Raw genomic sequence first — 27903 nt, 5'->3', positions numbered from 1 at the left:
CTCTGTGCTACTGATGTTCTGCATCTATCAGTTATTAAGTGAACAGGACCACCAGCTGTGCTCAACTTTTACCCTACCCATAACTGCCTATCCTAACAAAGAGCCTCTGATAAGAAAACTGTCCTTTGGCTTCTGAAAATTGTTATTAAAATAGGAAAGCCAGAAAAGCTAAAAACTGAAATTTCAATTGAGATGATAGTGACTTTCCATGCTTTTAAAATCTTAATCCTTTTTACCACTTCTGCTGAACAAAGCAGAAGTATTTGCTATAATTCATGCACTTATTTAAGGTTCTTAATTCTTTGCATTTCAGCCAAGCTTCATGTACCACAAAGAAAGGACATTTGTTAATTAAGGCTTGGGATCTTAATTTGCAAGGAAGATTTCAAAGACACTACAAAATTAGCCTGAACTCCTTGTAAAAGATGTGCCTAAAATTTCCTCTGGTAGATGCAGACATTTGGGGAAAAAAGTTGCCTTCTTGTACTAGCTAAGTTCAAAGCCACTGCTTTCAGAGCTTCCTCCTGGGTGGAGCACACATCCTCCCTGGAGCTGCTGCCAACGCTGTCACTGCTCCCTCGTTTCATGATCACAAATCTGTTGTGAAGATAATGTGGTGAAAAGACAGTGAAGTGACTCTGCTGCACTGACCTGGCCACTGCACTGACCACGTGCCTCAAGATGCAATTTGCAATCCCACCTCATGCACTCTCTAGAGACTCCTGAGGCTGAACAAGAATAAAGCTTTGAGAGTTCTCCAGCTCCCTTTTGAAAAGAATTTATAGACTTATGTACCATCACACTCTATGATAGTTCAATACCTGACACTGCATATTAAGGAAAATGTCACAATCCTCAGACTTGAAGGGCCACAATCAAAACACAAGACATGTGGGATGTTTGGGAACTGTCTGAGGAATCAATAGAACCACACTGACTTAGCAGACAGTAATGACAATCTTCACTTTGCTTTCAATGCTGGAGATAAAATGCAGTGGAGAAAAGGAAATCATACAGAGCAAAATTTGCCACTCAGAGGTGCTGCCTGGAGTTCTGCAGAGTCCTGTCCTGCAGCACTCACTGCTGAGGAGCTGCCCATCACCTCACAATAAAACAGAAAGCAGGTTTATCTTTGTGCAAATCTGTGCAGCAAGGTCACTTTGATCTGTTTCAAACAACTGCCTCTATTCTTGTCTGTTCCTGATGTTTATTTTTCACTTTCAGCCTCCTACTGATGTGTCACTAACAGCACCTGACAGCTTCCAATGCTCTCATTCACCCCTGCATGCTGTCTTAGCACTTTTTCCATTCACTTTTTCCCTACACCTTCCTGCAGCTGACTCAAAAGACTCTTACCAAGCCTGAGGCTCACTGAGCATTGACTGCTCCAGGTTTAATTGCTGTTCAAAACCCCAGCAAACACCAAGTGTTAAATGTCAGCCAAGACTTTCCTCCCCACCTGCCCTGCCAAGGATGTTATTTTCAAATCTTCTAAAAAAGAGCTAATTGATGTATTTTCCTACCCATTCAACTTCACAAGCAGCAATCCTATGACTTGAATAATTCCAATTGGCTGGAAGCTCCCATAAAGGCATTTTCACCCTGATTAAAAACTAAACCTCAAAGTGTTTACAGCCAAACTTGGGGCTGTAATGCACAGCTCATGTGATGGCACCAAAACGCTTCAATTGACTGCAATGTTTTAACAAATACATGATGAACCACCAGCCTATCAATCCAAACACATCAAAGCATTGCTATCTGAAAAGGAGGCCTGAAATCACTCAAGCCACAGGGAAAACATAGGAAAACTATTAGTCATAGACAGAAATACAAATTTTGTGATAGTTCTGTGATAAATGATAAACATCCATTTAGTATAAAAAATATTCAGTGCATTGGCTTTTAGCATCACAGTTTTAATGAAATCTACTGAACAAATTCCAGGCCCTGCCAGTGTTAAACAGGAAACTCATCATATGCTGCATGCTGTTTCTAATTCCTGTCTGATGAGTTTTACACCACCTACATGATTAGGGCAGGAAGAAATCTGATTTTTTTATAACATAACACCAAAAAATGGATCAGGATCAAGCCACCATATTTTTCCCCAAGAAGGGAGTTGGATTAATCTTCTGGTAATTTACTACTACTTCTATACTTATAATTATTTATATTTTTCTCCTGAAGCTGTTAGACTATGAAGACATCAACTTAAACTTGAACATAAACAGTCACCACAAGCACTTTGTCTATTCACTGAAAGGTCAGTACCAGACACCAGTCTTACCTTACTTGATACAAGAAGAATATTCCTGGTTCATTCTCAGTGACCCTGAGAGGAAGGCAGGAACTGCTGTACTTACTTGTTAAAAAGATTCAGCCCAATCCTATAATGGCGTTTCCTGATAACATCGTTACTGAAGGCAGGGGAATCCCAGCTGTTGCGAGTCTCTTTGTGGTAGGTTTGTTTGCTCAAGGTTTGCTCCCTTAGGCTGTCCCTAGAAGAGGATTCTGAGCTGCAATTTATTGTATCATTGGAGTTGGAAGTGCTGTTGATGCTGTCGTTGTCTCCATCAGAGTAATCAGACTCTGATTTGCTTTGCCTGTTTGTCGTGCCATTGATGGCCAAGTGACTGTCTATGGGCCTAGCCCTGTGCCTGGCCTCCTGCTCCTCCCGGGTGATGATCTTGGCAGGAATGCTGTGAGGGATATGTTTAGGGCTGCCTTGCTGGCTGGTGATGCCTCGGTCATACGCATTCTGTCTCTTTAATGAGCCCCTCTCCGAGCGATCGCTCAAGTCCACGGAACTGTCACTGGGTGGCTCGATAGTGAGCAGGGGGAGGTGATCCATCCTCATCCTCTGCTCCTGGCATTCCAGTGATGGGGTACTCCTGCAGCTTGTATCAGTGTCTATCTTATCATCTTTGTGGGTCATGGACCAGTACTCTTGGGAAGAGTTCACGGAGCGGAGCCTCAAGTCCGACTCTGTGCTGGACGGCCTGTCCACGGACTGGGAGAGCGGCAGGGGTGGGGACAGCTCCTCCTCGTCGATGTACAACGTGACGTCGCTGTAGGATGCCGTCATCTCGTCCAGCTTCCTGTGATCCACATTGTGCATCACTGGTTTGCTCGGGACACAGCTCTCCCTCTCCATCTCCCGGCTCCTGGCCTGCTCCGCGCTCTGGATTTCATCCGAATGCAGGCTGCGGCAGTTCAGCGCGTCGTCGATGGATTCCGCCAGGGATTTCACCTGCCTGGAAAAAGCATCCTCCAGTTCTGTTATAGCATCAGTGAAATCAGTGGACGCTGCCGGGGACTTCATGGTAGCCGTCTCCCCGAGCTCATTGCACTCCGACGGTACCAGGGAGCCCAGCTTTGACCCATCATTCGTAACAGAAACTTGCTTCCCCTCGAAGTAGGAGCTGTGGACTTTCTCAGGTCCTTCAAAGGAAAACTGCATTCTCATATTGGACAGGACGATGCGCCTTGACATGCGGTTCTCAGACATAGAACTGCGCAGGCGCTCGAAGTTCTTGTTCATCTGATACTGGCGGAAGGCGGTCTGGATGGTGCGGGCAGCATGTCTGGTGATCAGACGGCCCCCATACTTCCGTTCTAGCATCTCCACCTGCCAGGGAACACAGGCACCCCTCGTCACTTTGTGCAGCTCGGGACAAGGGTGAAGTCTCACAAAAACATTTAACTCTCGTAACCTCTTTAATATACTTTATACGTATTGGTTTTGAAAGTATAAACTCAAAACTGCAGTGATGAATGGAATAGTCATCTGCAAATTCCACCATAAAATACAAAAGTATATTAATTCACCTCACAGATATAAGAGAGTATCAGTTGCAATAAGTTCTTCCTTTCTGTGACAACAAAAACACCTGGGTTTCAAAATGACTCATTTTTTTAGAAAATATTTTGCATGATTACATTCTAGTACACTCCTGGAGCCTAAAATCTCAGTTCCAAGAACTGTTTTTACTTCTAACAGTATTAACTGCTAAAACGACTCTATCTTAATTAAACTGTTAATATCTTTTACACTTTTCTCTCGGAGGTGGGAAAGGTGTATGAGACAAAGAATAACAGAATTAAAAGTCCCAACTGAAGTGATGCTAGAAAAGACTCCTCCCAATTCACAGACACAAACGAGGTACCAGAGCTCAAATACCTGCTTATCCTGTAGGTCTGAAGAGAGTTCATAGCTCTCGGAAAGCGATCTGGACCGTTTGATGGCCTCCTCCTCGGCCTGTTTGCGCAGGATGGAGGTGGAGTGCTGCAGCTTGGGCCGGCGGGCTCGCTGCTGGCCAGGCGCGACGGAGTAGAGCCCGCAGGGGTGCTCGTAGTGCTCGGGGCTCAGGGCGGAGCTGTGCGTTATGGGGCCCTGCGGGTAGCCGGACGGGCTATCCAGAGACGTGCCGGTCTCGCTGCTGGGAGCCTCCCCCTCAACGCTGCACAACAAAAGAGAGACGGCAAAAGCCCCGGGTGAGCCCAGCACACCAAAATTCTCCACAGCAAACAGCACGGTTCTGCTTCAGTTTCATTTTGTGTAGGCATCTATCAAGTTTTGCTGTGGGCATGCAGGTGTTACAAGTAACGTGGCTTTCATGGCAAACCCCTCAGTTTTTCTGCAGTTTTTGCTGCAGTTTTTGCAAGTCTCAATCTGTCATGCCTGTGACATCTTTAGAGCACGAGTCAAACAGGAGAATGGAGGTTTCAAGCATTATTTAACTTTATACACTAATTACTAATAACATAGTTCCTGAGTAAGTCCTCAGGAACTATTCTGTAAAATGAATGAAAACTTCTAATTTCTTATAAGACTGCTTATTTCCAAGCTTCTCTAATCAAAATAACAGATGCTTATTTATGTCTTTCTTTGCTTTGACCAATTAAGCAACATTTTCTTATATTACCCTTATATTACAATTTAACATAAAAGGATTACTTTCATGGAGATGGGGATTTAATTTGAAAGCTATGATGTTTCCAAAAACTGAAGTTGGGGAAAAGTACTTGCAAGAGAAATCTCATTTATTTCCCTGCTAGTGAAAGACTGCTCCCATGGGATACTTTTGGCAGGTTTTGGAGTAAAAGCATCCCAAAGAACAGTGATTCTAGCTAATGAAAGCAACATGGTTTCAGGTGAAGAAAGCTCAAGAGCATCTATCTAGCAAGGAGACTACTTTGTTTTCACACAAATGCTGTTATTGCTAAGGAATAAAGGAAAAGAAAAACACCTTTTCTATTAAAAGGGTTGCACACAATAGGAAACATTTTAAAACTGAGCCCTAGATGTATTCTGAAGTAGTGATGACTAACAGCAATTTGTATTTGGGTTGTATTTGCAGGAGGGCACGCTCACATTGCAATACATGCACTTTCACTCTTCCATCTTTTCATGTTTCACTGCACTATTTACTGTCTCATCCTGTGTACACAGAGCATTGACAGTAAAATGAAACTGTATTTTTTTTTTTTTTAATTCCTGAAAAGACTCAGTAAACACTTCATACATGCACCAATACAAGCAGCACTTCTCCTACCTTTTGTTTTAGGAACGGCACATCCAAACTGAAAAGAAGTAAAACTCCACATTCCCACCATGCCCTGTATTTTTTTCCTTCATTCATCTATACTTAAAAACCAAAGCCCTCCTGTTGTCTTTCAGCTGTCCCTTCAAAAAGTACAGAGCAGTTTCTGAAAGAATGTTCTCCACCAACTGAAGAACTGAGGGTTAACCCCGGCCAAACTCTCCCAGCTTGAACAGTCTGTACTTTTTAAAGGGAAGGAGGAAAAAAAAAAGCCCCTTAGATTTCTTAAAATGCTTCTATAAACATGTAAAACTGAAAGCAAATCCTCTCTCTTTGCCCATCAAAATATGACTCCAACCAAAAGGTATTTTCAAACATACTTAACCCAAGCTGGAAATATTTGCAGTGTACACATTGCTTTTTCCAAAAAGGAAGCTGACAGGAAACTAATCCCTTTCCCTCTGTGATACAGCTGGCTTTCAACTTAAAAATGATAAACTATCCAGAGTTCTGCTGGTGACATTGAAACTGGGTAACCACCCGCTAAAAACAAACAGGTCATTCTCTCTGAAGCATCCATTAAAGACATGGTACGATACTGAGCTGCTTCACTTCTCTCTTTAAACACTGAAATTCCTTCCTCTGTTCTGCCAGCTGTGAGCTGTGCTATTTTGGACACCACATCCTAGCTGCAAGTTTATTTGTAAGTACTTTCCATACAAGCATGGCAAATTTGTTTTTAACAGGAAGGCTGGAATTATCTTCTTAGGTTCTGTTGACGTGTTCTGCCTTCCTCACCCTTGCATTGTGAACTATTTAATAACCTTCCATGCTGATTATAACCTCCTGTTGACATTTTAATAACACTATCTTCGATGGATCCCTTAACCTTTTCCTCAACAAAAAGGGCACTGCCCTAATCACAAGAAGTTGGAAGGATATCTGCCCAGAGTTCTGACTAAAGTTAAGGGTTTCTTCTTGATTTTTAGTTTGCCTTTTGTACTTTTTCCAGATATGAATGTGATGCTTGACTGACTGTAATGCTCGATCTCATTTTGCTCATGGGCCTATTCCCTGCCACCTGACCTTTGAAGCATGGAAGTGATTACCTTTCACAAGAGGCACAACAACAGCCCTTCCAAGCAAACACACGTGCACAGGCTTTAAGGCTTGCCCCCATTCAGCTCTTCCCGGCCTCCCAGGAGCAGCTGAAGCTCCATATGAATTACTTCATTAAAGTGAAACTTCACTGGCAAAGAAAAGCAGCTTGCTTTCTCCTTCTTCTACTTTACATATGTTTGGAGGAGAAAAGTATGTCAACAAATATGACTTGTGTGAAGCTGCAAGGATGGCAAGTTGGCTTGCTCCACTGAGGGAGCAGCACAGAGCTGGCAGCAGAGCTCACTGAACCAACTCCCAGCACTTCCCAGCAGGCCTGGGTCGCTGGATGTTATCAAACATGAAACACCCATCTGCAAGAAGGGTGGGAAGGGCAGTCTGGGGAACTCCAGATGTGCCAGCCTGACCTCAGTGCTGGGCAGGTCACAGAGCAGGTCACCCTGAGTGTCAACACAGGACAACCTGGAGATCAGGTCTGGCCAGCTTGGGGCTGGGAAAGGCAGGTCCTGCCTGACGGACCTGCTCTCCTCCTGTGACAAGGTGACCTGCTTTAGGGTGAGGGACAAGCTGTGGATGTCACCTGCTGGGACTCCAGCAAAGCCTTTGGCACTGTTCCTCCCAGCCTGCTCCTGGAGAAACTGGCTGCTCTGGACAGGTGCTCTGTTCCCTGGGTGGGACAGTTTAAAATCCACGTGGATGTGGCACCTGGGGACATGAGGCAGGGATGGCCTTGGCAGTGCTGGGGAATGGTTGGACTCAGTGGCCTGAGAGGGCTTCTCCAACCCAACAATTCTGTAACACAGACTCAGAACATGAGCCAGGCAATGCAGGGTTACAGGGGTGGTTTTTATCTATGCACTTACTAAAACTGCCAGCACACAAAAATGTCAAGGACTCTGCTCCAGGCTTGCAGTGAGAACCAGGAGAAGTCTCCCTGCGGCTGAGGGAGTAGCTGAGACACCTCTCCAGCCCTGCTTCACCTCCACACCCTGCACACACTGCCTCTCTCTGATGGGTGAGACATTAAGTATATTAAGCACACTACAAAAATGGACAATGTAATACTGTTAATTACTATTATTTATGCTTTTACTATATATACATACATATATATTATATTAAAGAAATGTTAATTAAAAATCCCAACTGGAATTAGGAATTGCTTCTTAATAAAGGTGTCCAGTTTGAGGCATCTGCTACCTACCAGACATGTCCAATACAATTACTGATAATTTCATTGTTTAAAAAAAAAGTTCTAGTGGATTAATTTGGTTTATCTCCCTGCAATGTGCAACTGCATCTTACTAGTAAGCCCAGCAATCTGTTGAATATTCTAATTGTGTATTATTAGGAGAATGCAAAACAGCTGAAATTAACCTATAAGTCCAACTGTTTTATTACACTCCTGTTTCAGCAGAAAATAGACATTCATTATCTGCCAAGCCAGAAAAAGTGAAAGGCTGCTAGCAAGTATTTTACAAAGAAGGAGAGAATGGAACAGCTAAAGAATGAAAATGAAATATTTAAAAATAATTAGTATTACTAATATGACTTTGCATGAACAAAAATTTAAAACAGGGCCATTGAAAAACTTTATACAACTAAATAACTTTTTGAAACAGTTGCCAGCACTGATTGAATCAGCATTTTGTCGGAAACTGAAAATTTCTTCCTGCATAAACCTCGGCTTATAATGCTGTTAAAAAAATACAGGCTGACAAAAAGGAGAGGAGCTGCTGTTGCTAGGAAAAGGTCCTGATTTTACAGGCATTTCCCACAATTCAGGGATGAGTTCCTTTCAAGAACCTACCGAATAAGAAGAAGCTCTGTCTCCTCTCTCCCTCTCCAGTTGTGTGGTTAGCCATGACCAAAGCAAAACATTTTCTCTCTAGGCATTTTAGCAGCACAGGCCTGGCAGGTCTTTTCTTCCCTGGCTCTCATTTTACACTTTCAGTTATTACTTCTAATTACAAAGGCTGTAATTAGCACCAGTACGTTAAATCCACTACCATATCTTAAAACAATAACATATTATTCAGGATGTTTGACTATCTACTGTCGTTCTTTATTTTTCATTTTTATATTCACACCTCCCTTTTCCTTCAAATCTTGCCAAACTATTAGCAAAGCAAAGGAAAAAAAAAGTACAATAAAGACAAAATAAGAGAACTTCAACATTTGAGCTTAAAATGGAAACCTTAAAAAAGACCTGAATTCCAGTAAGGAGCAAACCCCAAGCTTTTCCCCAAGTATGGATTTATCTGTTCCACTGACTAATGGCAAAATGACCAGAGGAGCTGCTGGCTTGGATGCAGAGGCACAAGAATTTATCTGCCAGAGAATTTATTCTATGAAAGACAGACATTTGATAACCAGAAAAGCAGAAAGTCCCTTTCCTCCTGAGGCCCAGAACCTTATCTTTAAAACTACATGCATATAAAAAGGAAGTATATAACAATACCATCACATGCAAGCAATGATTCAGTGCTGCTTCTCACCCCAGAAACCCCCCAGTTTACAAGCAGTCAAGTGTCCCTGTGCATTTTTAGAACTGAAATATGAAGATAATGGGAACATATGCTTACAGAAATCACCCAAATGTTCAAACTGGTTTGCTGCAGATTTAGTATGGAACAAAGAAATGAAACATTTTTCTAAATAATGCAAATGCCAAACCCAAACTGCATGCAGCATTCTAAAATAGAAGAAGATCCTCCCAGCAGAACAGAGCAAATGCTTGAGAAGCTGTTTTACAATGAGCATTCTCTGAAATCAGAATTATTTTCATCACTCTTTCAGAATGGACTTTCAGCAGTGTAATATGAAGACATGAAATTGAAAACAGGCCCTAACTGGATAGTACACACATGAGAACCAATCAGCATTATATTAATCCTGTTAAAAAATTGTTTTGGACACAAAGAGAAGTATGGCAATATAATAAGTTTGTGCTGTTACATCTTTAAAGATTTTTCCACAGCATTTCAGATCCTTAGAAGCATGAACACATGGGTGCACAGAATAAATTTCTTTTCTTCTACATTGTGGAAAGGCAGCATGAGTATTACAAATACAGCAACAGAAACATGCCTAGTTTAAAATTCTAGTCAGCACAAGGTGATAAAGCCACTCAGCTTGGCCACGACCATGCAAGGGCTCTGTTCTTCGGGAAGCAGGGAGGTTTTAAAGCAGGGCTGTGGTAGAGCAGCAGTAAAACTGCAGGTAGTCAGCACAGCCTGATTTCAAACTGAGATGAATGAAGAATCGATACTTTATTTTATTTTTTGCAACAGCAAAGCATTTGCATGAGTGGATCTTCACGAAATTCCTTCTCTCACTTGCCTCCTTTTCTCTGGGTCCATGTAATTTATTTCCCTCTTCAAGAAAAATGCATGTAAAGCTGGTTCCCTTGAAGTCACATCTACTCACAGAACAATTCAGCAAATTTATCTTCTTCCTTTGTCCCAGAAACTTTTCTGCCCATAAACACCAACATATCCACAGCTGAAGTATCCAGATACCTTCTTGGGACACTGCCTTAGGATTTATGAGATGGATTTAAATGCAAACCACAGAGTGAAGCTTTTTGCACTAAAATCTCATTTCATAAACATCAATTCCAGTAAAACTTCTGCCTCACTTAAAAATAAATAATCTGTATAAAAAGGTCCAAATGCCCAGGGAGGAAGAATTGCTACGCATCTGTTTTACACCAACCATCTTTTAAAATGTGGAGGTTAAAACCAGTCAAACTGTGATCTTAGCTCCTAATTATAGATTTCCACTTGAAATAGATCCAAATTCTCTACCTAGCCCAGAGAATGCAGACCAGAAGTCGCCCGTGGAACTAAGTGGGTAACAGAGAGAAGCAGGATGGCAGCTGCTGCAGCAGCTGGTGTGGCCAGACACTTCCAAAATGACGGCTGAAACAAACCACTCAAATTTCAAAAATGTTTAGGCCAAATGTGGGCATTCCACATAGGAACAAACCTCTCCTAAAGTCAATGTCTTGCACATAACTTTGCTTTTACAAGTGCAACAAAGCCCTGGTTTGAATGTGTAATTTTAAGTGACAATTGCAAGCAGAACTCTGCTCTCCAGAGCTGTGCCTCCCCACACAACTTCACCTCACAGATTACTCCTTTGGCACAGGGTACACCCCACTGCTTCAAAGCTGCCTCGTGCTTCAGTACCTGTGCTGCTCTCTGCCATAAACGAGGAGGTGCATTTAATTAAAGCTCTGATGTGTGCACTGTATTATCTCCAATTATCCCACCAAACGTTCTCCATTAACTTCTCAAAATGCAGAACTGGCCATATGTACTTCACACAAGCCATGGTTTAGCATTTTTCTCCACCCCCTAATACCATATTCCCCACTGGAGTGAGAACATTTGAGCAGAAGTTTATTATTAGTGGAGTTTGAACTAGAACCTAGTCCTTACTGCCATGGCTGGTTTGTGCTGTCTAGTAAACAGAAGTCAATTATATTAAGAATTTACATAAATCCCCGAATTCAATAAGCACAATAACATTAACAAACCAATCTACTTTCAAATACACCCTGCCAAGAGTTCAAAGCCATTATGATGGACAACAGCATTCACAGGCAGTGACAAAAGCTTTGATCCGGGAGAGAAATATTGACCAATGTGTTTCACTTCCAATGCACTCTCAATTCAGCTGTTTCTGTTCAAAACAAATGAAACCTTTGAATGCACATCAAAGTAATGTCCCAGGTAATTCATCTGACTGAAGTTAAATATCATTGCAAGAAAAATCCAGACACCATTTGCATGTGTCTCAGAAGCAAACCCTTACAAAGCAGTCACTTATTCTGTAATATTCTGTGGTGAGAGTGCCAATAACAGCAGCCTGACTCAAACAGTCTGAGAGCCATTGAGGGAGGGCAGAGCTCCACAGGCAGGTACCCCTGCGTGTCCTGTAAACCTGCAGCTGTTCCCTGCTCCAAGCCCTGATTCCCAAAGCACACAACAACCCCAGTGCCCATGCCCTGGCCACTGCCAAGCTGTAATTCTCACCAAGTAACCCCATAAAAGGCATTATCAAGAACACTTTTTGGAAAAGGGCATTTTGACCCACACTCTTAGATGCCATCAGTAACAGCAGAGAGCAGAGTGAAAGATGAGAGGTTATTTTCTCCCCACTGAAGCAGATTGCAGGAATGAATTCACTGTCTCTTCTGACATGGAGATGGACAGCAGCAAGATGGAAATAGAGCCAAACGACCCACCCATTTTAGGCAATAACACAACAGGGTTAAGAACTAAGAATATCCCTTTGGGAAAAGCTTACTGAGACTACCTTCAGTTTCCAAGGAGCACAAGGAAGGTTAACCAGCTCTCAGATCACCTCTGTCAAACAGTGGCAGCATACTGGCCATCAGACACAAGAACGTACAGAAGGATCCACCCAACCAACCCTCCCCAGTACCACTCAATGCCTCCTGAAACTCCCTGCTGAAGGCAAAGCTGTATTTTACTGTCATTATTTAACAAGAGTAACAAGGGGACTAGCAGCATCAACAGAACCTGGGTACAGCTTACAAATGTTCACTTCTATCTCAGGTGAAGTCAGCCAGCATCACTCGCTGCCAATCTGTGTTAATCATCACCCAGCATTGGTTTATTCAGTAACAGCTCTTTAAAAAATGGGTATTATGAAAAGATGACTATGGGGTGATAATTTGAGGCTTGTGGCTCAAACCAGCCCAAGTTTTAGAATTTCTGAAGTTTTTTTTATGGCCAGTTCTTCTTTTTGATGTGTCAGCATAAAACACATTAACATCCGAAAATGTCCTGTATGCTTCAAAAGGATGCTTTGTTTCTTACATGGACTAAAGCTAACAATTTTAATGTAACTGTGGTGTCTGTGGGATGGATCACTTCACAAAATCTGTGAAGGTCTGCCTCCCACTGCAGACTTTGTCCTGTCCCTGCTATGCAAGCTTTTACACAACATGATAAGCTTGAAAAATTTGTGGAGTTTCTCAATGCAGCTGTAGTAGAATTTGACCTCAACTCTTTACAATTTATTTAGATACACCATTCAGCAGCAGAAATCCTCTTAATTTAGCAAACCCACACTATATATGACATGTACTGAAGATAGCAAGATATTAGCACACATTCCACTGTCTATATGACACGCCCTTCAGACACTGCTAAGTTTAAAAAGGAAGATTTAGTGTCTGCAGCTGAAATACCCTGATCTGCACACGCAGCTGAAGCAGCATTGATACAATGCAAGAATCCTTGGTGTCCTGTGCCAGCCATCCTCCTCTTTCACCTCTTCAGCTGTTGTGTCAAGCCTGTCCCAGGAAGGGTGAGAGAACAGCACTGCTGCTGGGCAATCAGCTTGCTGGCAATCAGGTTTTGTCAGAGACCAGCACTAATTTCCTCTTCCCAGTCAGGTCTTGGTGGATAAAACCCTTCTTTCCCCTTTTCTGTTCCATGTATGATAGAAACATGAACTGCTTTGAAGATGCTTAAAAAAATCCTGTTTAATGAGCCAATGTTTCAGGCCTGGAAATGTCATACCTAGAACATTCTAGTTAAATAGATAGTTAAAACTATATCATCTTAGATAAAATATAAATCAAATTCATATAAATCAAATCAATGTAACAAAAAATAAATATAAATCAAATTAGATCAAATATCGATCGAATAAAGCCTAACACTTGACTCATTTTAAAGGTTTGTCCCTGCACCATTTGAGATGCTTACAAGTACAACACAGTACAGAGCAGTAGGAACAACTTCAGAGTAGACCAGTCTTTCCCAGTCTGTGAGGGAAATTAAAAATCAGCATAAAAAAAAGCGTGTAGAGGGTCCATGCAGCAGAAATGACAACAAAACCATCTTTCTCTACTGGACACTGCATTGAGTAAAGTCTCAGAGCACTAACAACTGTGCTCATTTAGACCATATTTTAACTTCTGTAACAAATGAATATTGAACAGAAGGACCTATTTAGAACAACCAAAGGATTTCCTTTCAAAGACTTATTCTATATTGTTATTATCTAATGAGTTGTGCTCTCAAACAATAGCACTGATGAACATGAGATACTTTGCTGTCTCTCTAGGATTTAAGAAATAGTTGGTCAAAATTATCTTCTTTTAAAATAAGAATGGGACTGTTCAACTTCTAGTGGTTGGTTGACTTCCCTCTGTAGTTACATATAAAACTCAAAAAATTACCGAGTAACATACTTTAAAAAGCCAATCCAAAAGGAGGATGGGCTGTTACAAGTCTGATCAGAGAAACCTTTCACTGACCTAACTGAATCTGAAAGTATATATAATATACAAGTCCCACTCCATTTTAATCACTGCACACACCCTCCACTTTGCCAGCTTTGCTGTGCCAAGTCTCAAAAACTAAAAACCAACCCAAAAAGAGAATGAAACCCTACCAGTTTTCTCTAAGGGAAAACAATGTAATTTTGAAATGCTTAAGTGCAAATGGGCATGGGAAACTCTCAGGTAGGAAAGCAAAGGATGAGAACACAGCACTTGTTCCAGCTCCCAGGGAAGCTCAGGGTGTTGTTACCCAGCCAGTGAGAGCAGGAACTGGGCTTGAGCACTCTGCCCACACCAGGAGAGAGGTGTTGTAACTCACTGGAACAGGAGCACTGCTCACCTCTCTGTAATCACAAGCATCCTCATAAAAGGGAGATTTTATCCTCTGCTGCACACCCAAGGTTTATATCAGAGTGTACAGAACATAGTGTTTAAGGAAACCAAATAATAGGAGATTTTTTGTTGGAAGTATGGGGCTTGGTGAAAAACAGTGTTGTAGATGATCCTTAGGTTCAAGGCAATGTGTTCAAACACAGAGGGTATTTGCAGACATACTCAAAGATACCACACATAAATCTTCCCTCTTGAACAAATGAGACCTCAGAAGATTGCTCATAACCTCTAAATCAGCCAAAGAGCTGACAGATGCTTTTTCTCATTCACAAACTTCCTTCCTTTTACATTTCCTCCCCATTATGCTGAGTCTATACATTTTACAGCTCTTTCTCTGTCAGAGAGGAATTAAGTGTAGGCTTTCAATAGAACTTCTGACTCACCTCAGTGATGACAGAGTAACCCAGGTAGCAGTTCCTGCCTTGGAAATCTTTTACTGCACACACAGAGAAGAGGAGCAGTTTCTGGGCTGTGCAGGCCATGTTGCAGCTTCCTCTGGGTGCAGCACAGCTGCCCAGCGCTGCCTCCCAGAACCATCAACACCCTGCACTGCCTCTAGCTTACAGCTGGACTGAGGATCCCTGCGGGTCCTCCCAGCTCAGGAATATTCTGTGACAGTGTCTGTGATGGGGCTGCAACTTGGCTTAGCTGGGCCTGCAAGTGAGGCTGCTCAACAACAACAGGAGCCTAAAATACACAACTTGGGTAACTCTTGGTCATCTGTAGGCTCTTCATCACAGCAAAGTTCACAGATCTTTCCACAATGGAAAAGTGTCTTTTAGGACAGGGGTAGAAGTCAGGTTCCTGAAAACAAGGGTCACCACTTTGTGAAATGAAAATGTGATATTGTGCAAAGACAGATTTTGAAAATTGCAACCAAAGACAGTGAGAAATGGTCTTGTGTAACATGCTGCACTGTGGTAGGAAAACCTGGAACACTTTTCTTCTAGACTAATCAAAAACATCTTAATGACTTCTTAATAACAAATAAAGAATCCAAGTTTGCATCACAGTGTCATCATCTGGGACAAGTTCCATTAAGTCCAGGTAATCCTCTGTTCTCTCTCCCTTCACAAGGTATTAATGACTAGTATTAAGAGAAAACTATCAGCTGTAAAGTCCCATTTTCTCAAATCTAAGAGAATTAAAATCAGCTCCTTCTTCAGTTTCTACTAATGCTCAACATCACTGCTATCTTCTAAACATGACTCACAGAGTAGAATACAAAAAATAGAAAATACAAACAATAATATTGTTCTTGGATTCATTAACTTCCTTTCGTGAATCCAAGAACAGCTGACATTATCTAACATTTAACACCTTGTGAAAAGGTAACTTTGAAGCAGAGAATCACCCCAGACACGTCTAGAATGGAAATTACAGCCAATTCACAGCACATTACTATAATGAAGAACCACACAGAAAGAAAAGGAATTTTATTTCTGATTGAGAATATAGAGTGATGTTAGATTGAGAGAAAGCCTATTCTTAGGCTGCAACATGCCCAGGGATTTGTGCAGGCCTGTTCTCTGTACTCAGATCCCTGGGAGCTGCAGCTGGATCAGGAACACTGCTGTCCCTTTCGTTTGAAGGATGACTTCCTGAGCACAACCCCCGAACCAGGAGGGAAACCCAGTCTCTGGTACTGTCTTTAAAGGCAGGCCAGCTTCCAACTAAATCATCCATTCCTTCCCATGGGTGTACCCTAGGGATTCTGTGCAGGCACTGCCATGGCCTGTCCCAGCCTGACCGTGGCAATGGAATGATCTCTCCTGTAACCACTCCCACTCCAGGCTCCCAAAAAGCATCACTGCACTCCACTTAAACCCAGCTCAGGGTCCTGCTGCTGTTTCCAGCTCTCTGTGTGATCTGAGATGGAGCTGGACCCATTCTGCTGTAAAACTGGGGAGTGAAAATTAAATTAAAAACAAACTGTGAATGCTCCTGGAGTGCAGAGTCAGGGCTGGCTGCAAACATTCCCTGTGACAGAAAACCCTTCAGCTTTGCATCCTCGCTGCCTTTGCCTTGTGTGAGGATGACTGGAAAGGTCATGGATATATTAACAAACAGAAGGAAGTTAGTTTTCTTTTCCTGTGTTCATGTTCTTGTTAACCTGGTGAGTTTTAAGGGCCACTGCAATTTTTTTGGACTAAATAATGCAAGCATTCCCTCAAAACAAGCTTAGGATTCTTTTTCTATGGCCATGCCCTGTATGCAGCCACTGGTGTAAATGCAAGTCAGATCATAGCTGGGGCATTTTGTTTGTGCTTGCACAGCAGAAGGCAACTGGGAATTGTGTCCTTTGTTTATAAGCACAAGTTTAACTGGGATGACACTGAACTACTGAAAGAATCTTATTAACAGATATAATACATCAATTTCCTGCACTAAAGGCTATCAAAGCCATCATTCTAATTTTCTGCTTCTCTCACAGGGACTAAATGGTTTGGGGTTTTTTTTATAATACCAAAGCTTGTCTTTTTTACTTTATTTTTATTAAAGACATCTCTACAACTATTTCATGAGAACGATTCTAGTCTTTTGTCTATTGTAAGGAAGCAAAAGGATTTATTTAGCTAAATTTGCATTCCCCTTTAATGTAATACTGGGGCTTTGTGCTACAGTGGATTAAAGCAGCATCTGTTCTTCTCTGGAAACCTGGAGTCAAATCACAGCAGTGCAGTGAAGTTGCCATCTCTGTCTGTACCCTAAATGGAACCTAAATAAAATTCAAATGGATTCCCAGAAGACACGAGAAGGGCTATGTAAGTGAAATATTTTTGATTAATAAATCTTGCTAAAAAGTCCATGATCAGTAACTGGTTTTGCATAACAAAGATGCAGGAATTAAACAAAACCTGTATTTACATAATTTTTGACATAAAGTGGCAGTATACAAGACACTAAAAGTGAACTTTTAGTCCCAAACACAGGGCTGATTCTGCTCTTGTTACTACACAGCCTTCTGAGGCAACAGAAATAAAGCAGCAAACTCAGGAATATAAATTTGGCTTGTGGCCTGTACCCTGTTTAAACACACATGACATCTAAACAAAGCACAGTTCACAAAAGCAATGCACCAACACACTTTCCCCCCTAACTCATGAGCCACCTCCTCATAATTCCAGGTGCTCTGTGGATCAGGCAGTGTCTGGGTTAGGGGCACATCCTCACAAATTTAATTTAACAAACAGAGCAATCAGGGCTCCACCTTGGTTACAGTTTCTGAGGTCTCCTGAAGTTCTGTTATTAAATAAACATTAAAAGAAATAATTGATTGACAGCTGCTGTGATTCAAATATGCCTGACTCCGAAATGAATGATAAAATTACCATCAGGTCTAACAGAGGAAGAACCATGTAAACGCTGAAGGAGCAAAAAAATTGCATCCTGAAAGACCTTAATGAATTATGCTAAATCCTTGCAATGAAAAGCCACAACAACCCAGACTCGGGCTGTGGTGCTTCACAATTTTTTTAAAAATCCAATTTTCAAAAATACAGTACCTTAAACCCTCCTTTGCACCTCTCAGAATCCTGCTGGAGCTGGAAGCCTCATGGCTGAGAAAGCAGCTCCTCACTTCCAGCACTTGTGTCCCAAGGTTTTTTTTCCTGGACTTTGAAAAGCAGCGGTGTTAAGCACCAAGGAACACAAGTGTGTGAGCAGCTGTTTAATACCTACAGCTAATGGCATCCACCAGCAGAGCACTGACTACCTCTAGGCCAGCTTTATTATTCTTCTTCTCACTGGTGCTCAGGGCAGGCACAGTTTGCAGGCATCCTTAGAGCAATCACCCAAGGGTGCTAATCAGCTACACCATTATGGGATTTGCCTCTTCTCAGAGCTGGAGCCCTGAATTGACAACTTTAGACTCCAGGGAAAACATACCTTCATCAGTATGAAGGTAAAGCGTTGTTTCAAAGGAGGTGTTCCACCCAAAGTCCTTGCATGGCTCTTGAGGCCCTCAAAGGCATCAAACAGCCCCAGCCTCCAAGCAATGGAGAAGTTTTCTCCTCATGAAGACCCAGTACTGGGAGAAACACTTTCTACAGCCATATGAACACATTCTCTTGAAAGATTTTTCATTTTGCAAACATGAAATGGTCACAGGGTGAGAAAACCCATGTAAGACCATGAAATCCTAAGAAATCACTTCCCATTTCTCCAGAGGAACACCCAGCAAACCACTGGTGAAGGCACCTTCTCCAGCAAAGAATGTCTCCTTGCCCAGCAGGCACTCCCTGGATCCAGTCCCTGCAACCTTCCAATACAGGAACAACAAATCAGAGTTACTGTTCAACTTGGTATTTGCACTTTTCAGTGCAAAAACCAAATCCTTGGGCTTCCTTGCCTGAAAGCTGCCAATTATTCCATGAAACTGAACTGCAGGTTGTTTATTAACTGCACCAGGACTCCCAGAGGGCTTCTAAAGGGGCAAAGAAGCTGAATGCTGTTGATGCTGTTTTCACTGGTCAGCTCCAGATCTTGGATTACAGTATCTTGGATGATAATGAATTATTTCAGATTGGTAGAAATAGAAAAAAAAAAGGATGATAGATGACTTCTCATGGGAAACCCAAACATTGAGCTTCTATTTACCCAGGAGAAAAAAAGCCTAGCTGACTACTTTGTAACAGTACTCTCAATATCTTTCAGGAACTAGAACAGGACATCTCAACGGCAAAACCAAATCTGGTACAAAAGTAGAAGTAAAATGGAAAATGGGTCATTTTATTCAGCATGGCTGTAGTTCTCCCAAAGCACTCGATAGATGTAATGAATTCTGTGTTGATATGAAGGATATCTGCCACAAGAATAGACACAGTTAAATACCACCATCCAAACTAAGTACTCAGCAATTCCTCTTTTAGCACATCAGGCAGAATAATCAAGTTTAACTGAAAGGAAGTGCATAGCAATGTACAAATGGAGGAAAAAAGTCTGAAACAATGATGAATAACAGAACATTACTGTGTAATAGGCAAATCTGTCACTAAAGTAACTGTTATGAATTATGTTTTTAACAAGCCATGCAAAGGTAACATCACTTATGCAAACATTGCCAACTCCACACAGGAAACTTACATTATTCTTTTCCTTAAGGGTAAAAAATGGGCTGAAGGATCCTTAAATGTATGACTAAACTGTACTATGAAACACTTCTCTTTATCAAAAAATATTTTGCCTTTTTTTTCCTAGAAAAGCAACTGTTGCATTCATACACAGTTACACTGAATCCAGTCATTTCCTCCTTTTATATTTTTCCACACATGCCCACACCCAATTTAAGATGTTTTCTATCTTTAGCTAAATTGAATTTTCTTTAACAGTCAAACAGTTCAGCATTTGGCTGAATTACTTCGTGGAATGAACTTCCCCAGTGCATCGGAGATAAATTCACTTTGCAAGTGCACTGCAAGTGCAGGATAACTTTTTTTGTTTATCATAAATCCACACACAGCATCACACCAGAAAAAAAAAAACTCGTTTGTGCCTGGAGTTTTCAGGCAGTTCATGAACAGAGCTCTGTGTTGCTGTGCTTTTGACAGACATTGTTTTGGTAGTTAAGAACATCCTTACAACAGGGACCATATGTGTTAACATGACAAATTCGCACTCTGTTTCTTCTGTGTCAGTTATTCAAGTATCTGTACTTTAAAGGCCTTTGAGCTGAACTTTTTTTTCTTTTATCTTATTTTCTGGCTGAGGGCACGAGTGGCAAATGTTGATTTACCCCTCTGAGTGTGACACACCTTGCTATGCAGCCAGGACAAGGCCAGGTCTCCGGCCGGCCCCAGACACCGGGAACAGCCTGTACCAGAGCTCTGCAGTCAAACTCACACTGGTTTGACACAAATCATGTGATTCCTTGCTCTCTGCCGAAAAGCAGTGTTTACACATCGGTGTCTGGAGCGGCACACGCCAGGTCAGCTCACAGCCTGCTGCCACAGCTGCCGATTTATGGCTCTGCCTGTCACCCACAGCCAGCACAGCGCGGCGGGGCCGCCTGGGACGCTGCCGTTGAATCGCGGAGATTATTTAACCCTCGACTCCTGCAGGGCAGACAGAGCCTCCGCCTGTCCCCGCTCCCGAGCCGGGACACGGGGAACGAGCTCCCGATCGCCGCGAGCCGGAGACATCCCGGGGACAGAGGGGGTGACCCCAGGGCCAACCCCCAGGGACAATGGGGTGACCCCCGGGACAATCCCCAGGGACCAAGGGGTGCCCCCAGCGCCAGCAGGACCCCCCAGTCCCATCCTCCCGCACCGCCCCACAGCGAGCCCGGGCAGCGGCGGCGTTGGCAGCGCGGAGCCCTTTGTGCGGCAGCGGCGGCGCGGGGCTCACCCCCGCACCCCTCGGCAGCGCTCACCAGCTGTCCAGCTCCAGCTCCAGCAGCGACTGGGTCCGCTCCGAGCTGCAGTGCAGGCACCACATGGCCGGGCCGGAGTGTCGGGCGGGGAGCTCCGCGCCACCATAGCCGCCCCTCGGGCCGCCCCGCCCCGCGCCGCTCCCGCTCCCCTCAGCCGCCGGCGGCCGGGCAGGGACGCGGGCAGAGCGCACGCGTGGGGCGGGATTCCCGGGAAAAGCGCGGCTGTGAGGGTCCCGTCACTCCAGCAGCCCTCACACCGCTGGCTCTGCGCGGGGAGTTTTCTGTGCGGCTCCAGCGGGCACGGTTCTCCAAGAGCTACCCTCACTCCAGCAGCCCTCACACCCCTCACCGTGCCCGGGGACTTCTCGGTGCGGCTCCACCGGGCACGGTTCTCCAAAACTCCGCTCACACCAGCCGCCCTCACACCCCTCACCCTGCCCGGGGGTCTCTTCGTGCGGCTCCAGCGGGCACGGTTGTCTAAAATTCCGCTCACACCAGCCGCCCTCACACCCCTCACCGCGGCCGGGGGCCCCTCGGGCCGGGCGGTGCCCGCCGGAGCCCGGCCTGAGAGGCCCCCGGCCCCCCGACAGCAAAATCGCAACACCCTTCCCACCGTTTCATACCCTGTAATAACACAGCAAAGCTCCGTACGCCAAGCTCTGTATTTTGGGGAAACTTCAGTCAGGAACTGAAAGTACTGCTCGGGCGAACCGGGTGCGAGGAGGAGCACGGCGCAAAGATGCGCGTACGACATATCTCGTATTGCTGCATGCCATGAGGGCTGATCACGTCTTTCGGGGTGGTGAAAAGAATCGAGGCAATTTTAGTTAAACCCCCTTAAACATTTGGATGGAGCGCGTATTGTGCATAGTTTCCTAAGGAAGTGTTAGCATAGATTCCAATAAGCCTGGGTTTAACTAGCTTTCAGTGAAACTCAAACACGTTAAGGAAGGACACACCTACACCGGCTGTTTTCTTAGGAATGTCACTGCAAGACTCTAACCAGAGACTATTTACGCTGCAATGCCTGCTTTCAACATCTAATGATTATCCAGACAGCCTCTTCCCCGAAGAACGTCTGGGATCCACAACAACCCCACGTTTTTCTGGTCCTGACTCAACGCCTCCTGCATCAAGCTTCATCTCTACTTGTAAACAGAGACAAATCCAAAGCAGACACAGGCAGTTCCCAAAAGTCAACTTCTCCCTCGGAAACCAGTTTCCATTTAGGAACCAAGTGCAGACAGTTTTAGCGTGGGCTGTGAAGGAAGGAGACACACTGGAAAGTGCGGCTGGAAAGCTCTGACCTCCAAAGCAGTCACAGAATTTTCTGAAGAATGTGCTTTCCTGAAGCCACTTCAAACACAATCTTCCTTCCACAGATACGATCACGCTAGATCAGCAAATAACCAAGCAATACAAACACATCCCATTCCAAACACTGCATTGATAGTTGTTACAGATGGCTTTCCCCCCATCAATGTCAAGCATCCAGAATTCCCAATTTAGTTTTGATCATTCAGGTACAAAGTTTTTGTTAGATCCCTTTTTACTTGAATATGTTGTTAAAGTTTAATGTGGAGATTAAATGCCCAAATCATCTACACATTTAAGATCTCGCATGTATTCCAACGGGGGGAATTGAACACAGAAAAACAAATTCTTGCTGCACTACGCAGACAACATTGTGGTTTCTGAGTTGAGGAAGCCTGTTGCAGTTATTTTTGGAGGGATTTTTTCTGAATGTTTCAACATTCCAAAACCATTTTAATTCAACCATAATCAATAGCATACATTCAATTTTCCCTGGAGTAACAATAACTGTAATGCACACTGCACAATCCACCCTGTCTCAGGTGGTGATTTAGCAGAGATCTCAAAGTCTATGACTTCTTAAGACAATTTTTGGTGGCACTTAGCTAAGTATCTTTGCCATCCTGATGGCAGAGGTGCTGAACACACAGAGCTGATGTTTCAGGCTTCAGAAAACAGGGGCAGGAGAGGCTTTTCTACCAAAACAGAGCCAAACCTGGGCTTCTACAGCACTTTATTGATCTGCACTTCACATAGGAAGCTCTGGCAGAACCAGTAGGATGTATACTCTCTGTTGTCCTCCTGCTGCTATTTTGACACCAACTAGCATTAGATATTGTGGAAATTTGTAGTGCAGCGTAAGGAGGTCAAAAAGTGACTTTTCATGTCCTACTATCCTTATTCCTGGCAATTTGTTGGAGCACAACTAAGAGCACAACACAAAGTGATCTTTGCTCCGCTAGATCAACCTGACTTAAGCACAATTGAAGGAGTTGGGAAATCTCTCTGAAGAGGAAGTAAAGAAAAATTTTAAAGTGTGATTTTATACTTTCCAGAGCAGCCCAGAAGTCTGAGGGAAATAATTGTGAAGCAAGTGGGCTGGCTGACCTCGGGAAGAGTTTACTGTGACAAGCAGCTCACTCACTGCAGCTGCTGCTTCATTCACTTTGGACCACTGCAGTTTCCAGCCAGTTGCCCAACAAACAGCACTCTCAAACTACAACATCTCAGCAGTGAATGACTTCCTCAGACCATTCAACCCTCCTTGCTAAAGCTAAACCTATTTCATTTCTAATAAAGAAATAGAATTAAACCTTAGATTAAACACAACACTGAAATTTTGGTTTATCTAGTAATTTACATAAATCACTGCTATTTAATGTGTTAATGGCTAAAACAAAGTTTGTAAACCCCCAGAGTGCAACAAACTCAATTGGTAATTATGAGCATACAGCCATTTGTACAATATGCCATCTACAGTAATTATGACCCTGCTTAAAGGGTAATTCCCACTTTAATCACATTTAATACACCATTATTTCCAAGATCTGAGAAGGCTGAAAAATAGGCATTTGTTTTGCATTTTGCTTGAATAAAAGCAAAGGGTTACACAGGCAAAAAAAAAAAAACCCAGAAGAAACTACTAGGGAGTAGTTTTCTTCCTGCAGAGTATAAATACAGCCATGCAGCATTGTACAATAAACTGCATATACAGGTCAAAATACCTGTTATTCCTCTCACAGTGGGATTTGAGGAGATATTAATGAAAAAAATATGGTAACTCATGTGGATCCTCCACGTCCTGCCTCCCATGGTGAATTCTGTTTCTCATGCTCTCCCTCCACCCATGCTTTACCTGTACACCTAATGTAAACCTAAATATAATAAGTATTCAGTAAAAAAGATTGGGATAGATCAGTTTCAAGGATGTACAGCACAATCCTCTTTCACATTATTCTCTTCTGTTGCACAGTGAGAATTATCAGTGAACAGTAATCAATCCTCTAACCATATAAAACATCATAATGTTCCCACATGACCTGGAATGACATGGGAATTCTCAAGTATGCCAAGGAATTCTTCAAAAGCTAACATGCTCCTGTACTCATCCCAGTTTTGCGTCCCCCCTAAGTGGATTTATCTTTTCTCATACATATTTCTGCATTTTCCATGGCTCTGTACTAGATTATTTAATTTTTAATGCCAACACACAAAAATCAGCATAAAAACAATAACTACAACTTCAGTTCATTTCTTAAACTGAACTTATAAAGCCTTTAAACAAACACATCTGGGAAAAGGCTTTATGCTGTCAGTTGCTACAGAGAAGGCAAAACAACGAATCTTTGTAGTCTTTTTTGCTCTCCAAAGAACAAATCCTAAGTCTATTTAAGGCAAAGGAAATCTTCACTGGTTTCAAGGGTTTGGAGACCCCAAAGTGGTGCTTTTCTTCCATGTATCTCAAAGCCTCTTACCTTTACAAAACCTAAACAAGTTTATTGCTGTGTGAATGATGGGAATGCTGAAGCATAATGATTATAAACCATAGCAGAGGAAAATTAGAGTACCTTCTCTCAGTTGCCTTTCAGATCAGTGGGAGAACTAAAGTGAAACACATCTATCTACGTGTTCTGCTTCTTTATCCCCTCCCACAAAACAAGATGCTGCACTCTACAGAGGGAGGAGAGTCCGGTCTGTGTTGTTGGCCCTCAAAAGAAACCTTGCCAGAGAAAGGCTGTGCTCTCCAGCAAAGTGTCTCCATACCCTGGCTAGAGGATCTGGATAAGAGCAGCAATTTTGGGACAAAGAAGGAAATTCCACGTGATAACAAGGTTTCAAAATGCTAAGATACACTGATTTACAAAGGCTGGAGCATGCAAACCAAGCAACCCTGCAAACTACAGCAAGTTATGAAGCACATATACAAAATCTCAGCGCTGAGAGAAACAATGCCTAAAGAGGCTTAGACTGCAGACAAACCATCAGACCAGAGCCAGGATTCCTGACTGAAAATTCCCTGCTGTCACTACTCTGACCTGGTTTTGTCTCTCAGAGTCGGTAGTTGATCCTACAAACCCTCATTTGTGCTAGAAGCTATTGTAAACTGTATTAGTGGTGCACTATAACACTGCCTGACTACATCCACGGCAACAACACTGGGAAAAGTAACATTAGGCAGAGCTTTTTGAACATGATTTAGGTTTGTCTCTCAGACAGCTCTGAAATGCTGCTCACGCTGCTTCTGAGCTGATGTGTTCATCCTCTGGCCCTGTCTCTGCTCCCCATAGTGTAGCTCACAGCAAGACACAGTTTTGGTTTTCCACAAAATCAATTCATTACTAGATAACTGCATTTCATTATAACACTATCAAGAGATGTAAAATTTCTCTTAACACATCCATAGGCACGTTAATTTTTTTTTTTTTTTTATAAATACCAAATACCTCCCTTTGAAAAGAATTTAGGAGAAGCCTTTCTGCAGCTGTCACTGTTGCTGCCACTCACCCCAGCAGTGAAACAATACCTGAGGAGCAGAAGCTGCCAGAAAGGTCAGTCAGCACTGAGGGGTGGTTCTTCAAGAGGAAACATTTCTTTTTCATAAATCCATGGACAGAAGGATAGTCTATACTTGGAAATCCCCCAAAGGCAGTACAGAGGCTGACAAAGAGCCAGAGAGCCCCCTTAGAAAAAAGTTCATCTGGAAGCTAAGAAAGCCACTCTGTTCACCAGAAATAGTAGATGGAGTAAAAGGGAAAGGGAAATCTCTGTTCTGAATCAGTGGGGCAATAAAGGCAGGACTCTGTACCAGGAATGCAAGGTGACTGCAATTATAGCTCTGCAGATACCCTTACGTGTATAAAACTCCTTCATTCCTTCCAATGAAATATGTGCAGGAGGGGCTCCTTCATTCTTCTCACATGGAGTGGCACCTTCTCTGTGGAATCCAGAGTTCTCACAGCCCAGGGCACACCTAGACATTTGCAGCACCAGGTCACTGGGCTCCTGTGGCTGTGTGTTTGGTGGCACTGCTGAGCAAGAGTGGGGGGCACCGAGGCCCTGGGGGTCAGGATGGAGAAACTCAGGAAGTAAGGAACATATCCTGCTGCTTTAAACCAGCAGACCTTACAGAGGGAAAGCTGAAACCATGGGCTCCCCCTTCCAGAATGTTACTTAGCCTTAATAAAAGTCTGAAAAAGTAATTGTTACTGAATAAAATACCTTGCAATGAATTTGGACAGAAAACACACATTGAGATGATACAAATAATGGAGGTGGGGTTAATGCTCTTGAGCACCCTGTGTAAACCAACTGAACCCAAATCAACCTTTAAAAATATTCCAGACCAGAAGGTTCCTCAGAGCTTCCTCTTTTTTTCCTGCTTTCATTTCATGGCAGTAATAATGTATTTTCTGCAAGAAGCATTTCTTTGGGATTAATGGCAGTTGAGATTAAACATTTTCTAGCTATGCTTCATGTCATCAACATCTCAAAAGCTCTCCATCCCCAAGAAAAGCACAATTATGTGTACTTGATATTTAATGTTTGGGGGTTTTTCCCAGTTTGAACAATTCATACATTTACTGAGATGAGTGAGCTTCAGTGTGCACACTAAAATCAAGCACGAAGACACATGACTGATTTTAACATGTTTTTACAAATATCTTCCACTTCTAAAAAATACAGAATTGTGTTTCTTTGAACACATATGTGAAAATAATTACAAACCCCACAGACAGTGGCTGAAAGCTTGGGAACATAATTACTATTTAGCATTAAAGTAAATACTGGAATGTTGCTACTTCAGATCCTGGACAGAACTGTCTCTCCAGCAGCATTTGTGACATCTGGCTCAGGATAATGTGCTGCTCTCAGAGATCATGTGTGCAGCGTGTGCCATGCAGAAGGACATATTTTCCATGAGTGCCATTCTGCAAGCACCATTCGAAACCAAGGAATTTTTCTACTTGAAGCTCAGACTGTGTTACAGTTGTTTATTTTAATAGCAACACCAAGTTTAAACTGTCAGTAAAATGACAAGCATCACTGCAATTCCCATATATAAATAATAATTTTTGTAAAAATTAGCAAAATCCATTTTTAAGGTAAAGAAATCACTTTTTCACTAACTGCATATTTAAACACATGGGTAAGAAGAAGATTACAAGGAAAATCTTACTATTTACCTAATAAAGTTAGATTTAAAGGCATTTCACAGAAATAGTTTCATGGTTTCTGTATTAGTGCATGGCTGCGCAGTGCAACCACTTTTAAATCCAGAAAAATATTTGTCTACACTCCCATTTTGTCAAATCCATCAGCACTGAGTTGCACTGTAGTACTCAGATAGAAAACTTGATTAAAATGCAGGAATATTTACAGACACTTATTTTTGGCATTGCACATCTCTCAGCCGATCCTGCAGGTGACTGTGCCACCAGTGTCCCTTTGCACACAATGCAGCAGAGGCCTTCTGCTGAGGCTTTCTGCAGAGTGCAAAGGGTGTGACCATGGCAAACCAAACCAACAAACCCACATTCCCCAGCAGTGTTCATGCAGCAAAATGAGTCCTGGGCTAAGGTTACCTCTGCAGACACGGGTCAGGGTGTATGTGTGTGTGTGTGACAGAACTGTGCCAACAGAGCTCAGCCTCCAATCACCGACTTCAGGCCATGGACCACACTCAAGAACTATAAAAACTCAATCCTAGCTGAAAGTAACAATAGATATTGACCTTTTCCATGGTAATCTTTACAGGGAATAGAAACTTTCATGATGTAAACAAAAGCAGGAGTGGAAACAAGTGGAAACAACACACCTTGGAGAAACACTCCATA

General features: G+C 42.8%; 1 protein-coding gene across 7 annotated transcripts in view; it reads right to left on the bottom strand.

Moving 5' to 3' along the window:
- IQSEC1 (IQ motif and Sec7 domain ArfGEF 1) overlaps positions 1–27903 on the bottom strand; it is a 287396-nt gene that overhangs the window by 36053 nt on the left and 223440 nt on the right. For 5 of the 7 annotated variants that reach the window (XM_059856069.1, XM_059856074.1, XM_059856070.1 and 2 more), the window contains 2 exons: positions 4184–4463; positions 2367–3631 (listed from right to left, as the gene is read on the bottom strand). In XM_059856069.1, the coding sequence (XP_059712052.1) occupies positions 2367–3631; positions 4184–4463 (1545 nt within the window). Of the gene's footprint in view, positions 1–2366; positions 3632–4183; positions 4464–20755; positions 20918–27903 lie in introns of those variants that run through there. The other 2 variants (XM_059856072.1, XM_059856073.1) reach the window with 1 other exon arrangement.

Source organism: Haemorhous mexicanus, chromosome 11 (genome assembly GCF_027477595.1).
Source record: "Haemorhous mexicanus isolate bHaeMex1 chromosome 11, bHaeMex1.pri, whole genome shotgun sequence".
Taxonomy (NCBI): domain Eukaryota; kingdom Metazoa; phylum Chordata; class Aves; order Passeriformes; family Fringillidae; genus Haemorhous; species Haemorhous mexicanus.
This window is presented reverse-complemented; position numbering and strand designations above follow the sequence as displayed.